At 39.4% G+C, this 26410-nt stretch overlaps 1 protein-coding gene across 4 annotated transcripts in view; it reads left to right on the top strand.

Moving 5' to 3' along the window:
* Positions 1-523: 523 nt before the first annotated feature.
* The window catches only part of tcf12 (transcription factor 12), a 285014-nt gene continuing 259127 nt past the window's right edge, over positions 524-26410 (top strand). For 2 of the 4 annotated variants that reach the window (XM_039770242.1, XM_039770241.1), the window contains exons 1-3: positions 524-726; positions 1885-1977; positions 4316-4388. In XM_039770242.1, the coding sequence (XP_039626176.1) occupies positions 1906-1977; positions 4316-4388 (145 nt within the window). In that variant the 5' untranslated portion in view covers positions 524-726; positions 1885-1905. The remainder of the gene's footprint in view (positions 727-1884; positions 1978-4315; positions 4389-26410) is intronic. The other 2 variants (XM_039770243.1, XM_039770244.1) reach the window with 2 other exon arrangements.

Raw genomic sequence — 26410 nt, 5'->3', positions numbered from 1 at the left:
ATATACGCAATTATTCCTATTCACAGTAATCACATGTCACCATAATTAAGCACTTATAGTCACCCTAAATGTTGACCCTTAACTTCGCTCCATAAATAAAGAAGGCAGTTATTTTCACAACTCTATTGTGCCCGACGTGTCCAAGCTATGGGCTACAACAACCTGTTTCTATTTATAACCCTCAAAACGGAGTCGCCAATGTGACGATTACACGTGCAAACAAATCTGGATGGTGACCAGAGTGCATCGATCTTTAGTACCAATCCGGGAGCGGATGTATGTACACCTCTTGCGCCTCTGCATACGATTCAAAGCAACACAAACGTACATTTTTGTTCATTATACGCATTCTCTCGAGAAGAAGGTCTTGAGAAGCCTCTCACCCCAGACTGCCGAAAGCTCGCTCTGTTAGGCTGCTCGTATGCTTCTTGTTTCGCGATCTCTGGTTACGAAAGAGTTAAATAACACCTCTTTTTTTGGCTTCGCTCAGCGGAGGGATACTAAGCTGGTCGTCAACGTGGTGCTAAGGCTTTCGAAGCAAAAATGTCTGCCTAAGGGAAACTCGCAAGTTGTATTCAAGGAATAATTTGCTCCAAATATTTGTATAAATAAGTCTATATAGAACGCTGCCTCCGGTTTGTGGCGACGGCGAGACAGGAAGGAGGAGCACGAGGCGTCTGTTTCACACACCAGTTCGCCCTAGTTGGATGTTTAAACGGGAAAAAGGTAACCGAGAAATTGGAGTGAGTTTGAAGAAAGGGCTGCGGGACTGGCTCAAAGAAGTTGGGATACGAGAGACGATTTGAGAGCTGAGCTGCGGGACTTAACCGCTTTTTATTTTGGAAGGGGAGGGTATATTTGGAGACGGATTTACAGTTTGTAATGTGGAAGGTGCGAGACCTGTTTTTCTTTTTCTGTGTTCTTGTTTGTCATAAAACACAAATGAAACCTAATCTATAGCGCCCAAGCTGACGCGCGTGCCACCTATCCATATGAAAGGTCTCCCCGCTGTTTTTGAAACGCAAAATTTCCTCGCAAAAAGGGAGAGAAAGAGAAACTTTAAAGTTGCTACGTTTAAGCTCGCCACCCAAAAACATCGAAGGTTGACGATGGTGTCGCCACTGCAAGTCACATCCAAACGTTGGTTTTTTGCATGTGCATTAGTAGAACCCCCGAATTTCACATCCAGCCGCCCACATTCCTTTCTAACTCCATAACTTATTGTTGTTTAATTTGACTTTTGCAATAATTCAGGCATTGAAGATAGTATTTGTTGCACCTTCAAACTGCTGTGTTTTTGTGTGGAGGGGGCAGATCTGGTAGGGGTGCGCAACACGAAACTGGCTTTCCTCCGGGGCGACTTTTCAGATGTCATTGTTCAACTGTTGCCAAGTGCGTGCAAGTTGTGGTATCCCGGTGAAGAATTACGGGCGTCTGCAATTTGGTCGTGTGGGGGGCAGGTGGGCGAGGGGGTCTGTTGTTTAAATCATTTTTATTTATCTTCTTATTGGAAGCACGATCTTGTCATTTTTTGACTTTCTAGCCTTATTTAGCGTTCGTTTACTTTGCATTGTGTATTCGGTTTAAATAGCAGTAAACGTGCGACGAAAAGAACACAAAGAACGAAGCCCTGGCTGCTTTCGTGCAGGGATCATTTCCCAATGTGATTGATGCCCCTGCGCGCCCTCGCCTGCCTTCCTGCGCGTACCCGTGCCCGTGCTTGCGCTCTTGCGTGTGCGAGATTCGGCCGGCAGCGTGGAAGCGTTCCTTTCCATTCGTGGTTTTTAAGCCCCGCCGCTGTCAGTCTGATTACAGCAAATGTTGCGACTGCGAGAAGACAAGCAATCCCCCCAAAACACACGTTTTCCCACACTTATTTTCTAGGTTTAGTTGCAGCAATTCAAGATGAACCCCCAGCAGCGGATTGCCGCTATTGGAACAGATAAGGAACTCAGCGACCTCCTGGATTTTAGTGCGGTAGGATTTATCTATTTATTTATTTATTTATTAGATGACATATTTTGATTTTTCTCCTGTTTTCTTTGCATCCATTCTGTATGCACGCCGTTTGGTGCACCTCTCTGGATGGCTCGGTCATGCAGGTTGGGCTCATGAATCATTAGGAGAAGACACCTTAACTTTGATGTAATGTCTAGACCTGGACGATTAAACACTTTGGGTCAGCTGGTTTAGACACGGAGAAGAAACATTAGTTTGGGCCCCTTGAGTTGTGGCTTTTACATCACCCCTTCACATGTACATTTTTTGGAAGCATTTTGTTTCACAAATCCCAAGTGTCACTTTTAACTTTGATGTGCAGTTTGCTCCATAATGTTACAGCCATAGTTTACTACTTGGCAACTTTGTGTTGGGGTTTAAAAGGAAATGAAATGAGAAGTAAGCTGGTGACATGAGATGGGGGTACGAATTAAGGCCACGTTTGCGAGTGTATTGAGCTCATTATCTGACTTTTTACTTTGAAATGTTCACTTTGTACGCTTTATCCTGGCCCATGTGCTTCATGTTAAAGGACAGAAGTGTTCAGGCCACCATACCATAATATCCAGATTTGCTTTGTACTTTTCATTAGTTTAAATGTGGACCCCCCCCCCCGCTTAATTGTTTTTTGTACATAACTTTGAGTTAAAACTTCCATTTTAAAATATGAAGAAAGAAAACTGAATAAGTTTTGAGACAAAAAAATTTCCATCTTCTACGTAAAAATATTTTTGAGCATTTGTGTTTTTAAACTTCTTACATTCAGCATATTTAGCATGAGTGAGCATGTTATAAGGAGCTTTTACAATCAAAAATTTTAATTTTTATTTATTTATTTGCTGTTTTATTGTTTATCTTAAAGTGGGCTTACTTTTTATAGTTTAAACAGTTGGTTTTTTGGAGTTTGATTGTGAAAAAACCTTTATCTCTGTTTAATGTGGATTGTATGATATTCTGTACTGTATCAAATATGTTTCTCAGAGTTGTCATGTTTTCCCTTTAAAATATAATATTCAGAATTTGCATTTTGTATATACATATGTGTGTACATTCACATACACGTTTTTGCCCACAGAGATATTCATATTTTTAGGCATGTGCATGCTGACATGTCTATGAATACACACAGATTTTTTCTAAATGCATTTGCAAGCTGATCTATAAACGTCTTTATATACACAGATACTGTAGGTACACACTTGTTAAATTATATATACATGTGCAGATGTATATTTTTTTTCATGAAACACAGCATTATATATTTTAGTTTTTATATGTATTTGTATACACCACACAGTTATGACTAGATATTCATGGAGTTTTAAGCATGTATTTATGCACAAATATGTACATTTGCAGCACACATATTTTTGTGTTTATGTAATATGTATAAATGCACATACACATGATATATGATAAATAATGTGAATAATTTTATCTTATGCTGAGTTAGTACAGTAATTCCTTTAAACATCTAAGTACATTAGCACATACTTTATTATATTACTGACCGTGATAATGGAAGCAGTTTGGTAAGAATGCACTGTTGCAATGACAGGTGCACATAATTGTGGGGAGGCAAGCATTTTTTGAGTGTAAATATTGTATTAAATCAAATTTTATTCATCACTTACAGTTATACATGGTGTATATACTGTAGTGAAATGCTGAGTTGCTAAACCCCAAGACTGTGCGTGTGTGTATACATACTAAATCAAATAGCTCTTATAAAAGTATCGGATCAGTGACATTTAGTATCAGATACTCCGTAAAGACAAGCAGTATGTTTAAGCATTCAAGTAAAATGAATGCACTGGCTTAATATCAAAAGTTTCATACGGTTTATTTTTGATGTAAGTGAAACATTCTCTTTTTTTTAATTGTTTCATTTGGAAATTTGTTTTGCTTCTTTGTTTTTCACACAACTATTTTTTGATATGTAATGTAGTTGATGATAACCTGTCTGTTTACATTCCAAGAATACTACACATTTTTAGACTTTTCGGTTTGGTTTTTTACTGTGCATCTAGAAAATACATATTTTAATATTAAATGAATATTGTATGCATTGCTGTAAATATTTTTCAGTGTTCTGCTAACACTGTTACTAAATGTGTATTTATTATATTTTCAAGTGTACATCATTTACATCATCATGATTTTTTGTCTTTCTAACATTGAAATGGAAAACCTTGAATGTGTGTGTTTTTTTTTACTTTTTTTAATCACAAGCTGTAGAAAGTTTGCTCTGCTTTACGCCTGAGTCCATGCTTGCATTCCTCATTGCACTAATCCTACTTGCGTTCCTTCTTTTTAGATGTTTTCTCCACCGGTAAACAGTGGAAAAAACAGACCAACCACTTTGGGCAGCAGTCAGTTCAGTACATCAGGTAGGCCGTGGAATTCATTTCTTTGTAAGAGCCTTCTGAGGGGATTCACCCCAGTATGTTTGTCTGACCCTGGCAATACCCCGATACACAGATCACCTCTGTGTTTTGATATTTTTGCCGTGTTCTGTGTCTTTTTTGACTCCTTGGTTGCTGAATGTGATTCCGTGATGTAGCACTTTTAACGTGACTGAAACAAGCTGGACTTTGTGAAATTCTTTGTGTGGAGTTTGGTTGTAATTAGGCGACAGTTGCTGGTAGAATTAACCTTCACTTAGCAACTTGTCTGTTACGCCATTTAAAACTGGACTGTGTTTGTGAGTGCAGCACGCGTTTGTTGGACAGTGGGGCTTTTGTATCTGAAGTGTATGGAGAGTTGGGAAAGAATCGCCACGTTCTTCATTACACACTTTGCATTGGCACTGAACGCAGCCCTGCACTGAAAGTGTGTTTAGGACACTGGTGTATTTTATTCTTTTCTCCCATTTCTAACAAAGAGGTTCATAATTCTGATATGGTAAAGAGTAGGCTGAATAAGTGGTTAGTGCTTAGTTTATTCTTAATCTGTTAATTTTTTTGTCTGTATGTATATGCAAATATACAGTGTAATTGTAGAAATGTATGTATAATTGTGTATTTACTGTACATTTTTAAAATGAAATAATTGCAAGCCCATTTTAAATTGTTATAGGCAATTCATCCTTATCCTGTGCTTCTGGGGAGGAATTAGCTGCAATTCTTGATTTTTCTTGAAATTGAAATAGGACGTTTTTTAGTTTTTTTGCTTGCGCTCGTAAGACCATCGTGTCATTTGCTCACACTGCAGGGAATGTCTTTTTTTTTTTTTTGCACATGTAAAGAGAGCTTTTAAATGGGCTGGCTGAAAGAAATGATTATAAATTCGGTGCCGATAAAGCGTGGTGTGTGTGTGTGTGGTTCTGCGTGCAAGTGAGAGCTTGTGCGTGTTTTGTTTCCTCCGCTGTTTTCATGTGGAGCCGATCGCTGTCTCTTTCTTATTTTCTGTAATGTGAATAAGGACGACTTCCATTCCATTTGCAAGTGTGTTTTTTTTTTTCATGCATGCGCTTCCCTGGAGTTCTCCTGGCTGTTTTGTGGATTGTAATTTCCTGTTGCATCAACCCCTAAAGGCCAGAACTTGATTGTGGTAAATAGATTTACAAGTCCAGAGCAATGTGTGACTTTACACTTGAAGTTGTTGTTTATTTTGCTACAACTGTTTGTCTCTTATTACTTTTCCCTGTGTCTTATTTGTATAAATCAAGAAAAAAAAAATTCTCATTAAAGTATAATATACAAGAAGTATTTTTTTTAAATGATAAACTTAATGGAAAAGTGATCATATTTATTTTTAAGCAGGAATTTCGTTATGTGTGTGTTATTTCTTTCATAATGCCTCACTTGCTGTCAGATTTGAATCAAATCAGTTTTATTAGATGATGCTGTGGCACAGTCGAACAACTGGGCCTTCTGTCTTTTGAATTTGTGCCTTGTGTGCAGCAACAGACAAGTGTTTGTAAATACTTGAACAGGGGGACGGGGAAGACATGTTTTTAGTTGTTCAGTGAACACCCAATGTGGCAGGAGACCATGACTTTTGTGAACAGTGCTTAGCTTCACACACAAATGTTCAGATTTTAAATTCCTGTCCTCCTACCTAATAATACTTTAAATTTTGCATCGTTGGAGTTTGGATGACATAAGAAGGAGGCTGAGAAGAGCATGTGGTGGATCTCTTTTGGGGATACTTGATTAACTTTGATTTCCTGTTTGCATCAAGCTGAAGTTTGCTGGATGTTGATCCAGGGAAAGAAATGTTTGACAGGAAATGGTCGTCACGTTAGGAGTTTGGCTGAGCAGCAGCGGCTTTTGGCTTCATGCTCTTGTGGTATACTGCGTATACTGCTTACACCTCAAAAGGGCTTGAATGTAAAGTGCAGAGTTAAGAAGCAGGCAGATTTGTAAGCATTAAGCATTCTATTTTGATAGAGACAGGCCCTTATCATCCCAGTAAAGTGTGTGTGCATGTACTGTATGTGTGCATATTCACTGTATATGTGTGTGTATATAATTTTATTTATATATATTTATATATATATATACACACACACACATACAAGAATACTTTTGTGCTTTTGTTTTATCATAACATTATAACATTAACTGATTTGCAAGATACCAAAGAATAAGGTACCTTGTGTGTTTGGAAGCATATATTTGAGCATGTATATGTGTGTACACATGAATGTAGTTGCTTCTATAGTGTATATGTTTCTTTTTATACTGTGTTTGTAATACACTGGGTATAAATAAAGAAAGAGTAAGAAATGTGTGACTGCGTTATACAGTATGTAAATATTTCTTAATATTATGTTTAACTATGTGTATGTGTGTATATTCTTTTATAAAAGAATGTGTGCTAAGTGAGTCTGAAATGTGTATACAGTGTCTTATATACAACTAAATGTACTGTATGGGCCTTGCATGTCTGAATAATGTAGTTTCTTTTTGTACAGAAATATGGTATGTATGATAATTGTGCATGTGTGTGATTTGTAGAGATCATTTTTGTCTGCATATATATTTTTAGACTTGTGCGTAAATACATACACACACACACACGTATGCAAATTGTATATGTTCGTCTAAGCCTGTAATACACGGGTGTACTGTATGTGTGTGTAATATATTTATTATTATTTATTTACACACACACACACACACTGTATGTACATATATAATTGTGTCAGCATATTTTAATGTAGACATTTTTACTCCCAATAGTTCAGTATTTATCTATTGTTTATAAACGACTCCTTGAATTTGTCAAAGATCTTAAATAGTTTAGTTAAGTAATTTTTAAATTTGCATTGAAGATAGACAAAACTGCAACAATTCATTTATTATAATCTTTTAATTTTGTCTGTTTCTCTTAAAACGTTCCTATTTAAATTTTTTTTCAGTTTTGGAGTATTTGGAATATTGTGAAATGTATGAAGGCAGCTAGCCATCACTTTACTGGCTCCACATTCTCCCTTTTAGGGGTGCAAGTGCTGAGCTTGTGACAGAGTGTAGGGCAGGAACTGGCCCTTGGTGGGTCACACTCAAGCCCCCATATCCTCTTTTGTTAATAATGGGTGCCTTAGAGGCCCCAGTTACGGTTCTGGGGGGATCTTTTTATGCTCGTCAGTGTGGAGAGCGCATAAGTTTTTAGTTTTGTTTGTGTAAGATTTTAATTGCTTCTCTATTTGTCAGTTTTTCTTTTTAATCTAACTGAACCATGCATAGTTCCTGGGTGTTATGCATCTTTTTTGCATTTTTGTTCATGCTTTATTTCTTTTATTTTGTTCGTGTTTTTTTTTTTTCTTACCAGTGTTTTCAGTCCATCTTTGTATGGTGCCTTTCATACAAAAATCATATTAAAATGACTAAAATAAAAATGAAGTTTATATATAAAATTTTTAAATTCAGGAAGATGGTAAGAATGCACTAAATATTTGAACGCTGCTGTCTGTCATGATTCACAGTGCTGGTTAAATCTTTTCTGTCACTGATGTTTTGTGTTTAATTTATAATGCTTACAGTTTTTTTTTTTTTAACAGTAAAGGGGAAAAAAGTTAAGTAATTTAGGGAACTGTAAGTCATCAGTACTTTCAATTTCTTGAGAATTCTTTCCCCCACTCAGACTCCATGTATGTAATCAAGAACCTGAACACTCCTTATCTAATTCTTTCTTCTTTGAGCATTGAGTGCATTAAATCTAAAAGGAGGAAAAAGACGGCGTTTTGGAGCAGAGGGGAGTTTTCTCGCATTTGTTTTTCTTAGTTCTGCATAAAGCAGTAAACTGAACAAAATTTGCTTGTCAGCTGTGCTTGTAAGCTGGGTTTTCTGCTTTTGAGGCACTATATATATGAAGACTCCACATTTTAATTTGTTGACTCATAACTGGTGCATGATAACCGCCAGATGTTGAACTGTCAAAGAAGAATCCGTTTAGAGTCGCGTTAGTGCTCACAATTGACAAGTTCCAGACTAATCTGAAGCCAACCAAAATTCACATAACTTGCTTGCTTTCCTCATAAACACATGGTGTTAGAACACACAGTTTTAAGATGGTAGTAAACTGTAGTTCCCATAATCTCAGGATGTTTTTTTTTTGAGAAACCAAAGATTGGACACGCACACAACACAATGAGAGAGCTGATCTTTACTGTGTAAGCTGGGTTGCCAGATTGGGATGTTGTGCTCCTGAATTGTGTACTTCTGCAATGCCTTACGTCTTAACGTCGTTATGTGCTAGTCATGTTTCACATATGTCACTTTTTCTTTCATTAATGGGTCGTTTTGAAGAATACACGTTTGAAAGTAAGGGCAAATATTTCTTTTAGAGCCACAAATATTGTTCTTAAGTTGCTCGCCTGAAGCAAGACGATGAGTAAGGTGATACTGTACTTAACAGCGTGCCAGCAGTGATGAGTTTGTCCTGATGAGTAATTCAGATATGTCTGAAAAATAAAAGGTGCTCTTCCTTCTCTTATTTTTTTTATTTTTTTAAAGAAAAGGACCAGGAGTATTTTTACAATAACATTTTTTTTGTTGTGTGTGTTTGTGTATACTTGCATAAAAAAATATTAAAATATGTGAGTTCATAAAATGGATGGTTATGTTTCTTTATTTAGAATTTCTGTGCATGATTTGAACATATTCTTTGTTCCTGAATAAAATATGTATATTGCCCTTTTGACCTCCATCGGTGTATCCTATGTTCAGTTTGTAGTTTTTATTTTTGTACGCGCCTAGACTGTCGACTCTCCCAGGGTGATCTGTGAGATGACTCTTGTTTATTGTCATTGTTGCCTCCCCCATGTCAGTCTCAGGTTGTCATTGACTTGTGCGCAATCTTCATTGATCATGGTGCAGGTTGTAGGGCTACAGGGAGGAGTTCTGTTTATTTTCACTTGAGGCAGTTGAAATAAATCATATTTAATGGAGTAGCTGTTGGCATATTTGAAAAGGGTTAATGTGTGAATGAATGTGATATCTTGCTTTCATATTACTATTTCTATTAATATGTGCAGGATTATTTTTTTTGGATTGTGCCCTGTGTTAAGTGAAATGTCCCATTCAAAGTATGAGCATTTTGTACAAATTATAAATCGGAGGTGTGTTTTCTCCCATGTAGTTTGTGTTGTGTATTTCATACGGAAAATATGTGTGTGTTTTGTTTTTTTTTTTTTTTAGATTGTCAGACCTCAATAATCAAGTTTAAAGGCTTTAGAGGGGCCAGGTCTGTCTCTGCCTACATCTAAAATAAAATTCTCAATTCTATTTAACAAAAAATATCTACTTATTAACTAATGTATTTTAACTACAGTGCACACAAGATTTATTGAATGTTCCTTTAAACATTTATTTATTCTGACCCCTACTTCTGTTAAGATGTTTTAAAAATATAATTTAAAATAAACCCCCCCAACCAAAAATATGTGTTTATATGTTACCTACCCATTATAATTTGTAGTGGTGACCAAGATTTTTCTGTTTTATGTTTTTGTGAAGAAAGGCCATCATAATGTTTCTCGTAGAACAAGACACTATGGTGGCCAATGCTGAACAACATCAAATGGTGAAAATACAATAAAAAAAAACATGCTTGTGTCACATAGTCCAGACGCTTTTTATTCAGCCTTTCTTTTTATAAAATGTGTAAAATCCATACTTTTTTTGCTAAAATATTGTTAGCTAATTTTGGTTTAACAGGGCAAATCGTGAACAGTAAATTTTAAAGCCTCATTGAAGACACGCCTCTCCCCCTCATTCATTGGTCAAGAATCTTGCCTTCAGTTCAGATGCATTGCATTTTGGAGTTGCTTCTTTTACAGTGAGTTTTCTGGAAGTAATTATTAATAGTATTTTAGCAGAAAACGTGTGCATTTTACACATTTTGAGCATTTGATTGGATCACATATGTCGACTGTGCAGCACAAGTCCTGCAAGAATTTTTTTTTTTCTATGGACGCTTTACATATCTTTGGCCATTATTCGGCATTGGATAGAGTAGGGTCCCATTCTGTGAAATGTTAGGGTTTCTTTTCTCCACAAAATTGTCAGATGAAAAATTTTTGCCTGGCATTACTATAAACTTCATGGGACAATTAACATATTAAAATGTTTTTGTTGGGTTGGAGCATTCCTTTAATTCATAAACCATATAACAGAAGAGATTGGTAATGTGTTTAGTTTCGATTAGCACATCCAAGCAAGAATTTCACTGTACTCCATACATGTGACAATAATGATCTATAAATATATTCTCTCTTAAGTTTGTGAGTTAAGGTGTCTTTCTTTTTCTTTTTCCCTGCCAACAACACATCCAATTCTAACGATGAGTTGGTTTGCATGCCTGTGGTCTCTAAACTGTCCTGGTATGACTGAGTGGGCACTCCCCTGTCACTTTTGATAGTTTAATGACTAGAAATGCGGATTAAGTGAGAACAGAAAAGTGGATGGATGGATGAGTACTAAGAGCTGTTTTATTGTATTATTTAAAAGCAGTGTGCCTTACTTCATTATTGTGAACATTTTATGAGAAAGTTAAAGACATGTAGAGAAAAATAAACTGTAATCATGAAATGTAAATTTTTATATATATCTTGTGTTTTTAAATATGGGCATTAGTTCTTTTGGAGATTAATTGAAACTAATTACTTTGTTTTAAGATTTGCAAAATGCTTATTACCTTTTTTTTAGGGATTAGTATTTAGTGGCAATTTCTGATTTTCTTTGTGTTCAAAAAATAATAAATGATATAAATAAATCTAGATGCAAAGCGTTTCTTGCATGCGTGTCAAGATTTAGTCATGAAGATCTTCAGCAGAAATTGGTGTTCCAGCGAGACCCCTTGTCTCAGTGGCATAAATTGCGCTTGTAATCTTGGTGATGGCAATAAGTGTTAAGATATTGAATTCAAGGCGCACACTCGCAAAGCTCTACTTCTGTTTTGTTGTTTTATTTTTTTGTACAAACGTCGTAATAGTTGCTTATCATTTTTGTAAGAAGCACAAAGGCACAGTTTTCTTTAAGAGTATGTCTTATCTCACACTGATTAAAATTTGTATTTTTTCTTTGATTTTTTAGTGTTGACTTTAGAACACCTAAATATTTATTGAAATGATAAAACTATACATTATAAAAATGACTTTGGTCGTACTTGTGTTTTTAAATTCTTTCAAATTGGTTGAACTGCTCATGACATGCAAAAGTCTCCTAGCCTTGTTTTAGTCAGGTTTGCTTTGAAAGTCTGTTGGGATGCTCTGATCAATCAACCAATCAACAATGTTGTGATACTGGGTCAGTCAATTCCAATACTGATTATGATTCCCTACCAGTGTAAAGAATTTTTTCACTGTTAAGGAATAACCACATGTGTTGTATATTTAAAGGTGTTAACTTTGGTATTTTTATAATTAAACTATAGACCATAGGTGTTAACTGTTCCTCTTGTATTACCAAAATTAAATTCTGCAGGCTTATTTTTCAGTGAGCATAAAAATTAAGTAAAATTACCATAAAGTATATACTTTTTAACCAATAAAAAAAGTAGAGAAAATTTTTATAATACATACACATCCATCTATCCTCTTCCGCTTATCTGAGGTCGGGTCGCGGGGGTAGCAGCTTGAGCAGAGAGGCCCAGACTTCCTTCTCCCCGGCCACTTCTTCCAGCTCTTCCAGGAGAATCCCAAGGCGTTCCCAGGCCAGCCGGGAGACATAGTACCTCCAGCGTGTCCTGGGGCTTCCTCCCGGTTGCACGTGCCCGGAACACCTCACCAGGGAGGCGTCCAGGAGGCATCCTGATCAGATGCCCGAGCCACCTCATCTGACTCCTCTTGATGCGGAGGAGCAGCGGCTCTACTCGGAGCTCCTCCCGGATGACTGAGCTTCTCACCCTGTCTTTAAGGGAAAGCCCAGACACCCTGCGGAGGAAACACATTTCAGCTGCTTGTATTCGCGATCTCGTTCTTTCGGTCACTACCCATAGCTCATGACCATAGGTGAGGGTAGGAGCGTAGATTGACTGGTAAATTGAGAGTTTTGCCTTACGGCTCAGCTCCTTTTTCACCACGACAGACCGATGCAGAGCCCGCATCACTGCAGACGCCGCACCGATCCGCCTTTCGATCTCACGCTCCATTCTTCCCTCACTCATGAACAAGACCCCAAGATACTTGAACTCCTCCACTTGGGGCAGGATCTCTCCCCCAACCCTGAGAGGGCACTCCACCCTTTTCCGGCTGAGGACCATGCTCTCGGATTTGGAGGTGCTGATTCCCATCCCAGCTGCTTCACACTCAGCTGCGAACCGATTCAGAGAGAGATGAAGATCACAGCCTGATGAAGCAAACGGGACAACATCATCTGCAAAAAGCAGTGACCCAATCCTGAGTCCTCCAAACCGGACCCCCTAAACACCCTGGCTGCGCCTAGAAATTCTGTCCATAAAAGTTACAAACAGAATCGGTTACAAAGGGCAGCCCTGGCGGAGTCCAACTGTCACTGGAAACGAGTTTGACTTACTGCTGGCAATGTGGACCAAGCTCTGACACCGGTTGTACAGGGACCGAACAGCTCTTATCAGGGGGTCCGGTAACCCATACTCCGGGAGCACCCCCCACAGGATTCCCCAAGGGACACAGTTGAACGTCTTTTCCAAGTCCACAAAACACATGTAGACTGGTTGGGCAAATTCCTGTGCACCCTCCAGGACCCTGCTAAGGGTTTAGAGCTGGTCCACTGTTCCGCAACCAGGACAAAAACCACATTGTTCCTCCTGAATCCGAGGTTCGACTATTCGACGGACCCTCCTCTCCAGAACCCCCGAATAGACTTTTCCAGGGAGGCTGAGGAGTGTGATCCCTCTGTACTTTGTACACACCGTCCGGTCCCCCTTTTTGAAGAGGGGGACCACCACCCCGGTCTGCCAATCCAGAGGCACTGTCCCCGATGTCCATGCGATGTTGCAGAGACGTTTCAACCAAGACAGTCCTACAACATCCAGAGCCTTAAGGAACTCCGAGCGTATCTCGTCCACCCCCGGGGCCCTGCCACCAAGGAGTTTTTTGACCACCTTGTTGACCTCAGCCCCAGAGATGGGGAGCCCACCTCAGAGTCCCCAGGCTCTGCTTCCTCATTGGAAGGCATGTTAGTGGGATTGTGGAGGTCTTTGAAGTACTCCCCCCACCGACCCACAACATCCCGAGTCGAGGTCAGCAACGCACCATCCCCACCATATACAGTGTTGATACTGCACTGCTTCCCCCTCCTGAGACGCCGGACGGTGGACCAGAATCTCCTCGAAGCCGTCCGAAAGTCGTTCTCAATGGCCTCTCCAAACTCCTCCCATGCCCGAGTTTTTGCCTCAACAACCACCGAAGCCGCATTCCGCTTGGCCTGTCAGTACGTATTGGCTGCCTCCAGAGTCCCACAGGACAGAAGGGTCCAGTAGGACTCCTTCTTCAGCTTGATGGCATCCCTCACCGCCGGTGTCCACCAACGGGTTCGGGGATTGCTGCCACGACAGGCACCGACCACCTTACTGCCACAGCTCCGGTCAGCCACCTTAACAATAGAGGCATGGAACATGGCCACCTCCCTCGGGACGTGGTCGAAGTTCTGCAGGAGGTGGGAGTTGAAGCTACTTCTGACTGGGGACTCTTCTGTAATGTACTTATCTAAAAGAAAGCTTAATTAAAAAAGTAGTTTTCATCATTTGTCTAACAACAAATATGTAAATTCTCACACATCAATTCAATTGATATTGGCAGTTAAACACTGCTTAAATATACATGTACTTATATATATATTTTTTTCTTTTCAATAATTGCTCTACAGCTTTTTTTAGCAGTTAAAATCTACGTTTATTTATACAGGTTTTTTTTTTTCTCTCCAGTGTACCACCTAAGCAGTTCTAATGTTTGAGGGCATCTATAAATATGGGTTACAATTTTAATTATGCTGTACATGTTTCTTATCATAACTTAGACTATGACACATAAATAATACAGTTCAAACATTTAAAAACCCACAAATAAATCAGATGTTCATAAGATATTTGTGAACAAGATATAAAGTGAACATGCTTGACAGGTTTACAAGTAAAATAGACACATTTTGTTGTTAATTTTAAAAGCTTGTTTACTATGCAGCAATTTCAAATTCTTTATTTCTCCTTTGTCTAATTAAAAACTTTAAGATGCTGTACTTAACACAAGCTTGCTCACCATTCAAACTCTGACAAGCGGTGTTTGTTTTAAAGGATAAAATTAAAGAGTCTGAATTCAATGAAGTAGCCTTTGTTTCCATTTGTGTAATTGTACAGATCATCTCCTCTGATTCCTTTTTGTCAGTTTATTATTCAGCTTTCCTTGTTGTGAAGGCTAATGTTGAGATCATGTGTCTCTCTCTCTCTCTCTCTCTCTCCTGGTAAAGTCTGCCTTACAGCAAAGAAAGATGAGCATTAGCTCAACTACCATAATACCTTGCCTAAAGGAGCACTACAACCAAATTACCATTAAGTTTAGAAAAGCGGGTGCCGGAAAAAAAAACGTACGATTAGCCAATTTACTGATAACTGATTGAGTAATTTTTTGTGAAAATCTGTCAATTTAGGTTGGTGGCAGACCATTCAGAGCATCACCAAAAGGGGTACTTTGATTTGCTGATCATTGCCAGTGTGAACAAATCAAATACCAAAAACTTGGGGGGTGTGGTTATTGCTGGAAGTAATTCCTGCTTCATATTTGAATGGGGATACTCTGACATTTTGACCAGAATGAAAGTCGCTGCAGGTTTTGTTTACAGTCCATGTGTAACTTTGTATTTTATGTTGAGTTTGTGATAAAAGTACTGTAAGGATGTTTCCACCATTGACATTTTCTGAATGTTGACAGGACTGTTTCATCTCCCCTTATAATGTGCAGTACTTGTAGTCATTTGTGATGAGAAAATCAATGTGAATAACATTTATAATCTCAGATTTGCTTAGTCCATTTTCAGGGTAGAATTGATACCAGGACCTGTACTAATCGTGTCAGGTGCCAGAGCAGGAACAAGCCCTGGATGGAATGATAGTTCAGAGTATCTGTCTTGTTTGTGGGGAGAACACGAGTACCTGGAGACTCAAGAAGAGTGTGCAATGACCGAACTTGGATTTAAACTGAGCACGCTGGATCTGTGAGGCCACCACAATAACCATTGTACCATCCCAGGTGTCAGTAAGGGTTTCTGATTAATACTCATCATTCACAGAGTTTGTGCTTCCAGGTCTTTAATTGATTAGCTTTTGAAAGACAGACTGAAGAAATGAACTATAGCAACCTGAAAAAGAAGTAAAATCTGTGTAAATAACAAGTACAACAACAATAAGTACAATATAGGTTAAGTCTAAGGCAATGTTTATAAAGTACCACTATTCTAGTTTTTGCAATTTGCATGTCCAGTTTCCAGTTTAATTCCAGCTTTCAGAGTGTGGTAATAGTCTGACAGGAATGTTGAAACTTGGAAGTTTGTTTGTTTTTTTCTTTCGGCTGCTCTCGTTAGGGGTTGCCACAGCGGATCATCTTCTTCCATATCTTTCTGTCCTCTGCATCTTGTTTTGTTACACCCATCACCTACATGTCTTCTCTCACCACATCCATAAACCTTCGCTTAGGCCATCCTCTTTTCCTGTTCCCTGGCAGCTCTGTCCTTAGCATCCTTCTCCCAATATACCCAGCATCTCTCCTCTGCACATGTTCAAACCAATGCAGTCTTGCCTCTCTGACTTTGTCTCCCAACCTTGCAACTTGAACTGACCCTCTAATGTACTCATTTCTAATCCTATCCATCCTCGTCCCACCCAATGCAAATCTTAGCATCTTTAACTCTGCCACCTCCAGCTCTGTCTCCTGCTCTCTGATCAGTGCCACCATCTCCAACCCATATAACAGCTGGTCTCTCTACCGTCCTGTAGACCATCCCTTTCAGTCTTGCCGATACCCGTCTGTCACAGATTACTCCTGACACTCTTCTCCACCCATTCTACCCTGCCTGCACTCTCATTTTCACCTCTCTCCAACAATCCCCATTACTCTGTACTGTTGATCCCAAGTATTTAAACTCATCCACCTTTGCCAACTCTACTCCCTGCATCCTCACCATTCCACTGACCTCCCTCTCATTTACACACATGTATTCTGTCTTGTTCCTACTGACCTTCATTCCTCTCCTCTCTAGAGCATATCTCCACCTCTCCAGGGTCTCCTCAACCTGCTCCCTACTATCGCTACAGATCACAATGTCATCAGCAAACATCATAGTCCATGGGGGCTCCTGTCTAATCTCGTCTGTCAGCCTGTCCATCACCTTTGCAAATAAGAAAGGGCTCAGAGCCAATCCCTGATGTAATCCCACCTCCAAATTGAATGCATTCATCACTCCTACCGCAAACCTCCCCACTGTCACACTTCCCTCATACATATCCTGTACAACTCTTACATACTTCTCTGCCACTCCTGACTTCCTCATACAATACCACAGCTCCTCTCGAGGCACCCTGTCATATGCTTTCTCCAGGTCCACAAAGACGCAATGCAACTCCTTCTGGCCTTCTCTAAACTTCTCCATCAACATCCTCAGAGCAAACATTGCATCTGTGGTGCTCTTTCTTGGCATGAAACCATACTGCTGCTCACTAATCATCACCTCACTTCTTAACCTAGCTTCCACTACTCTTTCCCATAACTTCATGCTGTGGCTCATCAATTTTATTCCCCTGTAGTTACTGCAGTCCTGCACATCCCCTTATTCTTAAATATTGGCACCAGTACACTCCTCAGGCATCCTCTCACTTTCCAAGATTCCATTAAACAATCTGGTTAAAAACTCCACTGCCATCTCTCCTAAACACCTCCATGCTTCCATAGGTATGTCATCTGGACCAACAGCCTTTCCATTTTCATCCTCTTCATAGCTGTCCTTACTTCCTCCTTGCTAATCCGTTGCACTTTCTGATTCACTATCTCCACATCATCCAACCTCTCTCTCTCTCGTTCTTTTCATTCATCAGCCTCTCAAAGTACTCTTTCCATCTGCTCAACACACTCTCCTCGCTTGTGAGTACGTTTCCATCTTTATCCTTTATCACCCTAACCTGCTGCACATCTTTCCCAGCTCGGTCCCTCTGTCTAGCCAATCGGTACAGGTCCTTTTCTCCCTCCTTAGTGTCCAACCTCTCATACAACTCATCATGCCTTTTCTTTAGCCTTCGCCACCTCTCTCTTCACCTTGCACCTTATCTCCTTGTACTCTTGTCTACTTTCTGCATCTATCTGACTATCCCACTTCTTCTTTGCCATCCTCTTCCTCTGTATACTCTCCTGTATTTCCCATTCCACCACCAGGTTTCCTTTTCCTCCTTCCTCTTTCCAGATGTCACGCCAAGCACCCTTCTTGCTGTCACCCTTACTACATCTGCTGTAGTTTCCCAGCTGTCTGGTAACTCTTCACTGCCACCCAGTGCCTGTCTCACCTCCTCCCTAAACTCAACCTTGCAGTCTTCCTTTTCAACTTCCACCATTTGATCCTTGGCTCTGCCCTCACTCTCTTCCTCTTCTTGATCTCCAACGTCATCCTACAGACCACCATCCTATGCTGCTTAACTACACTTTCCCCTGCCACCACTTTGCAGTCTTCAATCTCCTTCAGATCAGCTCTTCTGCATAGGATGTAATCTACCTGTGTGCATCTCTTGTACGTAACCCTATGTTCCTCCCTCTTCTTAAAATACGTATTCACCACAGCCATGTCCATCCTTTTGGCAAAATCCACTATCCTCTGACCTTCTTCATTCCTCTCCTTGACACCATACCTACCCATCACCTCCTCGTCTCCACTGTTCCCTTCACCAACATGCCCATTGAAATCCACTCCAATCACCACTTTCTGTCCTTTAGGTACACTGTTCATCACTTCATCCAGCTCACTCCAAAAATCTTGTTTCTCACCCATTGCACACCCAACTTACGGTGCATGTGCACTAAAAACATTCATCATTACACCTCCAATTTCCAGCTTCATAATCATTACTCTGCCTGATACTCTCTTCACCTCCAAAACACTCTTGACATACTGTTCCTTCAGAATAACTCCTACCTCATTTCTCCTTCCATCCACACCATGATAGAACAATTTGAATCCACCTCCGATCCACCTGGCCTTACTCCCCTTCCATTTAGTCTCTTGCACGCACAATATATCAACCTTCCTTCTCTCCATCATATCTGCTAACCCTCTCCCTTTACCAGTCATACTGCCAACATTCAAAGTTCCTACCCTCAGTTCTAATCTCTTTAATTTCCTCCTCTCCTCCTGCCTCCAGACATGTCTCACACCGCCTCTTCTTCTTCTTTGGCCAACAGTAGCCCAATTTCCGCCAGCACACTGTTGGCTAACAGTATTGGTGGTGGTCGTTGTTAACCACGACCGATCCGGTATGGAAATTTGTATTGTTTTCCGCATATTGATTTGGCAAAATTTTACACCGGGTGCCCTTCCTGATGTAACCCTCCCCATTTATCCAGGCTTGGGACCAGCACGAAGAAACACACTGGGTTGTGCATCTCCTGTGGCTGGATTTTTTTTTTAAATATATGCATATATTCTGGATGAGCCCCAATGACCAGTAGAGGAGGTAAAGTTCTCAGAATGCTTGATTGTAACCATAAAGGTGCTGTGTTTTGTTGCCAGCACAACTGATGTAAGTGGAATACACTTTCTCCCCCACAGCTGCTGATGATGATGATAAATGGTATGTGTGTATATGTGTGCCCTGTTACAGACTGGTGCCAGCTCTGATGTTGGTTCCTACCTTGTGTCAAATGCTGCCGAGATGGACTGCATCTTCCTATATCCATAAATGTGGCTAAGTAAGTGGTAGATGAGACAGATGAAGGTGACCTGATTAAAAAAGACCATTTGTTGGTGATCTATCTTATGGTGAAAGTGTGCAACTGCTATGGATGATCAGGAATGTTTGTTCATCCCTGACTTTAATATAACATTATAAAGACATTTCTTAAAGTATCATGCGTTCTGATAACAAATGTTGTTGTGGTGAGCTAGTACAAACATGCAGTTATTTCTTTGTCTCTTTGAAATTTAAACCCTGGGACCACAAAGGTGTCATTTGGCCCCATCCATTCAACTTTGCATTCTCAAACCTGCTTATTCCAGTTCACTGTTGGGGGCTCAGCTGCATCCCTGCTGCACAGGGCAGAAACTAGCAGGGCCCACACTTGCATAGGGGTCAATTTTGAATGATCAGATGGGCATCTTTGAGGAGTTGGGAGGAAGGCTGTACCATCCAGACACACATACACACACAATGTTCACACTCCCCATGAACCTGAGCCTTGCCCACTTACACCACCATGCTGTCTCTTGTCTGTTTGTGTATGAGTAAATCCATTTAATCCAAATAAGAGCTGTGGTAGCTACAATTGTATTTAGTAGCATCATGTGCAACACATAAACTTAACTATCCCAGAGCACACTCACACCCAACATGTACACATATGGACCAGTTATCAGCTGTCCATATCTCATATGTAAATAATATCAAATCACGGATACAGAGAGAACATGTAAACCCCAAGTAAACTGCAAACATTAGGCTGATTACACTGGAGAATTCATTGTGCTTCCTCAAAGATTTTTGGTGTTTATGAAAGATAGTTCCGAACAGAACTCAAATATAATTTCCAATTAACTGCATCACATTAGAATTTTGAGAAACATGAAAATAATTTGTCGAGTAGTGTGTTTAATCCCTTAATGACACTGGCACATTGCATTCGTTCACTAGATCTTAAAAGGATTTGCTGCTGATTTTTCGCTTCTTTTCGGCATCTGATGCTTCTTGTTTTAGTGTCCAACATTAGTTGGCTACCATTGGTGGATTCCACTTGCCCTGGTACCGCTTTTCATCATTGCCGTGTCCTGGTTAAACCTTTCACCATGTTAGTCATTGACTGCCCCAAGATTAGCAGGGAAGAATTCCAAGTGCGAGTGCAGAAAATGAATCTTTAGCTATGTGTTGCAACTCACGGCTTTGTATGCTTGAAGCATGTTGTCAAACCAGCTGGGAGGTGTTTGGTGCTCTGTAGTTACCAGCACAGTTTTCATCAACTTCTTTGAACACCTTTCCTGTGATTTTCTTCAGGTCTTTGCACCACTTGTCATTGATGACGTGTCTGTGGACCTTTTTATTCTGTTTTTATTCTCAGAATAGACATTGGTCTCAGATATTGAAAACCATCACTTTCCTTGTTCATAAGTTTCTTTAAGTTGTTCATCAGTCGAAGTTTTATATGACGAGGAGGCAAAAATCTTTGTTAGGTCGACAAGTTGTTTATTTGACATACATTTCTACCTTTAGGGAGCGGCCAGTTCTAATATAATGAGACTCTTTAGCCCGGCTGTCCCATTTGCAGTGCTTGGTTTATCTGAGCTGCAGTGCTGATTGCAGGGACACAACTTTTAGATCACCACAGATGTTCCACTTGTAGTTGTACTGTGTTTGTATTCTTACTATATGAGAAGAAATCGGAAAAATAGGCGATTGAAGTAAAACGGTGCTTAACAAGAAAGTTTAAACGTGATTTTTGCGGTCAACAGGCTAGAATTCTTAAGATACACCCAGAAGTGTTCAGTAAGCTAAATCTTTGTTTCCCAGTCTTTTCATTAGTTGTCTGAGTCAAATATTTGCAGGTTTAATATAGCTCAGTAGCTCGCCTCTATTAACTGTTTGCTTTGTGTAAATGCATTAAAGTGTATATATTTTTTTTATTTTTAAAAAAGCAATTTTTGGTCAAAAACTTTGCAGTCCATTGGCTTAGTTGTGTTCTGTTCTGTTGGTTTTTGTTTATTCTTCAAGGTTTGATTGTCATGGGTGCTGTTATGCAAATCCAGGCCAAGAATAAAACCCTTGAACTGTTGCACGGCTCTGTGCTCCTCAACTGGCCAGCATCTTACCAAAGTGTTCCTCCTGAAATTGATCGCTGGTTTCGTTTAAGCACATGATGAAAGTGTCTGTTCCTAACAATTTTCCATCTTCTGCTGTGAGGCACAAATCTCTTTGTGGGCAGGAAATAACCTCTACAGTCTGATAAGTTTCCCTCGTTTTTTAAGCTGTTCCTTGATGGCAAAAGGTGTTTATTTATTTATTTTTATTTATTTATTCCCCCCCCCCCTCGCAGGAAGCAGCTGTTTATTTTTAGATAAATCTACATTACCTGCTCTGTGAACCATTTGCTAACGGTTTCTTTTCTTTCCTTTTTTTGATGCATTGCAATCCCACGAGTGTAAATTGGTATATTTTCATGACAGAATATGCCTCCTGCTTCAGGGAGGATTCAGCCAGAGTTTGGACATCTTTCATTTATGTGTCATAGGTCGTCTCAGACTTGGTTACTGAGAAACATGCTGTTGCCATAGCGATGGAGGTCCTTTGGAAGCAGGTTACTTGGCAGAGCTTTAGCATCTCTTTACACTATTACTTGGAGCGTCTTGCATGAAAGCCTACGGTGCAAGAACAATTTCTTCCAACAATTTTTGCTCAGTTGAACCTGTAAAATGTAGTGCCACCTAAAATGTTGCTGCTTCTAAGAAGGTATACAAATGTTGGACCAGTCAGATTAAGTATAATGCATATGTTTGAAAAGGGTTTTTTTTTTTTTTATTTTTTTTTTTTTAAGGTGACTTTCACTCCTCTTCCAAATTTCCTGCACCTTCTCTTCTAGTCCACTCTTATTTTCTTATACACTTTAACACTGGGTGGGCTGTTTCCATTTATTTGTGCGTTCTGCCCTTTTACTACTTTGATTAATGTAATACTGTTTGTACATTGTGAGTTTGGGCCCAGCATTTTAACTAATAATTTTCTTTTTCTCCCAGTTCATGATCGGGGTGGGGCAGGGCCGCAGAGCGCCTCCTTTCATCTTAGTAAACAAAACTTACATTCATGTAATGAGCTGTACATCTGGACGGAAGTGTTGCTCAAGTGTGGCTATAAATTGGCAAACAACTTTTTCTGTGCTCTTCTGGGCGCAGTTCACTAGATTGAAAAAACATTTGAAATGATTTCCAGTTTCCACATCTGGAATTGTAACTTTTTTTTTTTTCTTTCTTTCTTTTAATCCCTCAGCAAGACAGACTAAAAAGCCTTCAGGTCAGGGGTTCGATTTTTGCAGGTGGAGACACAGGCGGGCTTTGTTGTTGGCTTGGAGAATGTAGTGGGGTGCTTTGAATTTGCACCTTATGATTGGTCAGAAAGTACAGAGCAAGAAAGTATATTGGGAATATAAGCTTTTAAGTAATTTTCCTGCATTTTTATACTTGGAATGCATATTGACATGCACAGTGTGGTGTTGCGTTATTATGTACAGTACCTATAAAATGTATTTACCCCCTTTTCATGATGTATTTTGTTATACGTCTCTGAATCAGTTGATTTAATTAGACTTCTTTGACACTGATCAGCAGAAGACTCTTTAATGTTAAAGAGAGCATAGCTCTCTGCAAAGTGGTCTAAGTGAATTACAAATATGAAACGCACAATGACTGATCACGTATGAATTTGAGTCCGTATTTAGTAGGTGCTCCTTTGTCAGCCTTGAGTGTGTCTCTATCAGCTTTGCACATCTGGATGCTACCATTCTTTCCCAAACTGCTCATGCTCTGTCCAGTTACATGGAGATTGTGAGTGAACAGCCATTTTCAAGTCCAGCCACAAGTCCAGATCTAGATTCTGATTTGGCCACTCCTGGTTATTATCATTTAAGCCATTTCTGTGTAGTTTCGGCTTTATGCTTGGGGGGGTTTCACTTGCTGTAAATACAATTTTCTCCCAAGGTGCAGATTTCTTACAGACTGCATTAGTTTTCCTTCCAGGATTTCTTTGCATTCATTTTACCTTAAGTCTTTACAAGCTGTCCAGGGTCTGCTGCAGAGAGACATCCACATAGCATGATGATGCCACCACAATGGTTTCGTGTTTTTGTGTTTTTGATATTGTGCAAATTTCAAACATGACATTTAGACTGATGGCCCAAAAGCTAATTTTCGGTCTCGTCAGAACACAGAGCCGCCTTCTGTCTCACTTCAGAGTCCCTCATGTGCATTATTTATTTATTTATTTATTTTTTGCCACTCTCTCATAAAACTAACTGGTGAAGCACCCAGGCATGTGTGTAGTCTGCACAGTCTCTCCAGTTTCCAGTACTGTAGCTTTTCTTGATGGCCTCCCTCACTCGTCAACTTCTTGCATGACAGAACTTCCTTTCTGTTTGTGGGTGACCTGCTCTTAAAGATCTACAGTTCTGCCATACTCTTTCCATTTCTTCATGACTGATTTAACTGGATATTCAATGACTTAAATATTTCTTGTCTCCATCCTCTAACTTTTGCTTGTCAGTTTCCTTTCAACAGAGTTTATTGGGAGTGTTCTTTTGTCCTCATTATGTAGGTTAGCCCACCATAGATACTCTCCTCAAGTTGGCCTTTCCATTTTGAGGTTCATTTAGACTATAATCAATTGAAACCCAATAGGTCATCTCAATTGAACTTAATTCTATGGCATCTAAAACCTTCTGGCTGTACCAGTGATGATTTAGGTGCCTTCTATTATAGGGGGTGAACACTGGAGATCTGCTTTTATTTTGATATTTAACTGTCTTTTTCTGTTGATGAGTTTCCATTATAATTCAATCTAGTATAACAATAAAAAATGAAAACTGCCAAGTTGGGCGTACTTAAGGTTTTAATATTCACTGTTTTTATGTTAGTTGTGATCGAGTGAGAGTGAGATGAACTGGTGTCTCATCCAGTGTGTGTTCCTTCATTGCATCTCCTGTTGCCAGGGTGGACTCTGGCTTCCCACAGTAAGAACAGGACACCCTGTCCATAGTAATGGGTAGTGCTTGGTTACAAAAATGGTGGCGTTGTGTAGGTTTGTGTGTGTGTATAACTCACCTAATACAAATACCCTTCCGTGGACCAGTGCCCACTCCAGTCTTGTTTTTCCGTGTATACATATGCATACATATATTACGTATAAATGTTTGAATGTAAATGCTTGCAAATATACGTGTTCTTAACATTAGCTCACACTCTGGCACAAACACTGACAGACGAAACCTCTTGCCTTGGCAGTTTGCTTAAATTTAAAGTTATATACAGTGTGTGTATCTAGGCCTGATGATATAAGGTATAAAAAATGAAAGCTATCTGATGTATTATGTATTTTTTATTTAGTCTTTTTTTTTTTAGTAAAGCCTGTTTATATTGGTATTTTATCCCCTCTTAATCCAAGTTTAGCCAAGAGCCAATTCAGCAGCATATGGGTGTCAAGCCTTCCTTTCATACCCTAATTAGGCTGTACATCATCCTGTAACTACTACGTTTAATTTGTGTTTACTTTGAGTGATCTCCGAGTGTTTCCGTTTAGAATTTTGGTAGGTTTGCACAACAGCTTGTTCACATGTTGTAAAATCATTGATTTATGGACAGATTTGACTTCCATCTTCCATTTTACCGTTGTGTTTTACACATTTCATTAAGGTGACATATGACACCATGAGATACAGTATGTAACCGAAGTCCACATTTTTCTCCATCAACTATAGCAGCTTTCTAGGCTTAGGAGAACATGTCCTTCGTGTTCTGGTGGTGTCTCACTTCAATTTGTAATGGGTGTGGAACCGTTGGTGACCACAGCTAATCAAAGAAGCAAGGGACAGAGTAAGTTATAAGCGTAGTAGAAGCTTAAAGTGTACAGGGTAAAGGTAAAAGTATGTATTAGAGAGATCCTTTGACTAAGTGCAGTCACAATTCTGAAATGCGTGGCCTCCATTAAACTGTGTGTTTTTACTTTCCCTTTTTATGTTGTTGAACTGTTGTATTTCAAGTGAAGGTCATCAATTTGATGAAGTAATGTTTTTATTAGAGAGATTAGAGCTCCAGTTATCATAATCTGGTAGGACAGTTGTATTGGCTCATTCTTTATGTAGAAGCACACATAAACAGCTTAACAAATCGAAATACAAGATCATTTTATTACGTGAAAAAATGTCAAGGAAAAAACTTGAGTCGATAAGCTTAAGTTTAGATAGGCATATAAGAAGCCATTACAATGGAGTCAGTGTTGGAACCGTTGTGACAAAGTCTAATTTGACTTAGTTACAGGTATATCTTATTTAGGTGCTAGAGAGAAAAGGTCAGTTTTTCAGCATGCTTTCAATGTGACCAGTAATGGAACTTAAATAGCATGCAACCTGATGAAAATCGCACTGTCGGCAAGATGATGGCTCTTAAGAAGATTTATTGATTGGACTTTTGATATCATTAGGGCATTCCCACCCCCTTAATTTTCTAGTCAAAATTGTAAATGTTTTATTAATGCAGAGCTTTGGCCCACCCTTGGCTGCTTCACTGCACAAGCAGGGTTTCATTTGCTCCTTATGTAAGCAGTGTCTTGTTATCCAAAACAGTAATGCTATGATATCCTTAAATATTGGTAGAGAAACATCAAATCCCAAAGATATTTATCATAATAACCTTATTTGTTCAAGTAATGTTGTTTGATGATCCAGCCTGTCTGATCGTGTGGTGTGAACACCTCACAGCGCAGTGAAATGTCGTCTCATCACGTGGGCAGCATTTCACTTATCTCATGCCTTAATTGTCTACATTGATGCAATCCCCAGTGTGGTTCTGCCCCAGCTAGGGAGCTCATTCCCAGTCTGCCATGTTCTATTTTCATAAAGCTCGCTGCACAGCAGTGATAAGACCCTCCCAGCTTATTGTTTAACTTAACCTGCTTGTGATCATAAAAAATGTACAATTTATGTATTATTTAATTTTTTTAGCTGCCTTCCTTGCTTTTTAGGTTTTGATTCCTGCTGAGATCTTTC

This window comes from Polypterus senegalus, chromosome 12 (assembly GCF_016835505.1).
Source record: "Polypterus senegalus isolate Bchr_013 chromosome 12, ASM1683550v1, whole genome shotgun sequence".
Lineage (NCBI taxonomy): Eukaryota > Metazoa > Chordata > Cladistia > Polypteriformes > Polypteridae > Polypterus > Polypterus senegalus.
Note: the sequence above shows the minus strand (reverse complement) of the source record. Positions and strands in the feature narration are given on the sequence as shown.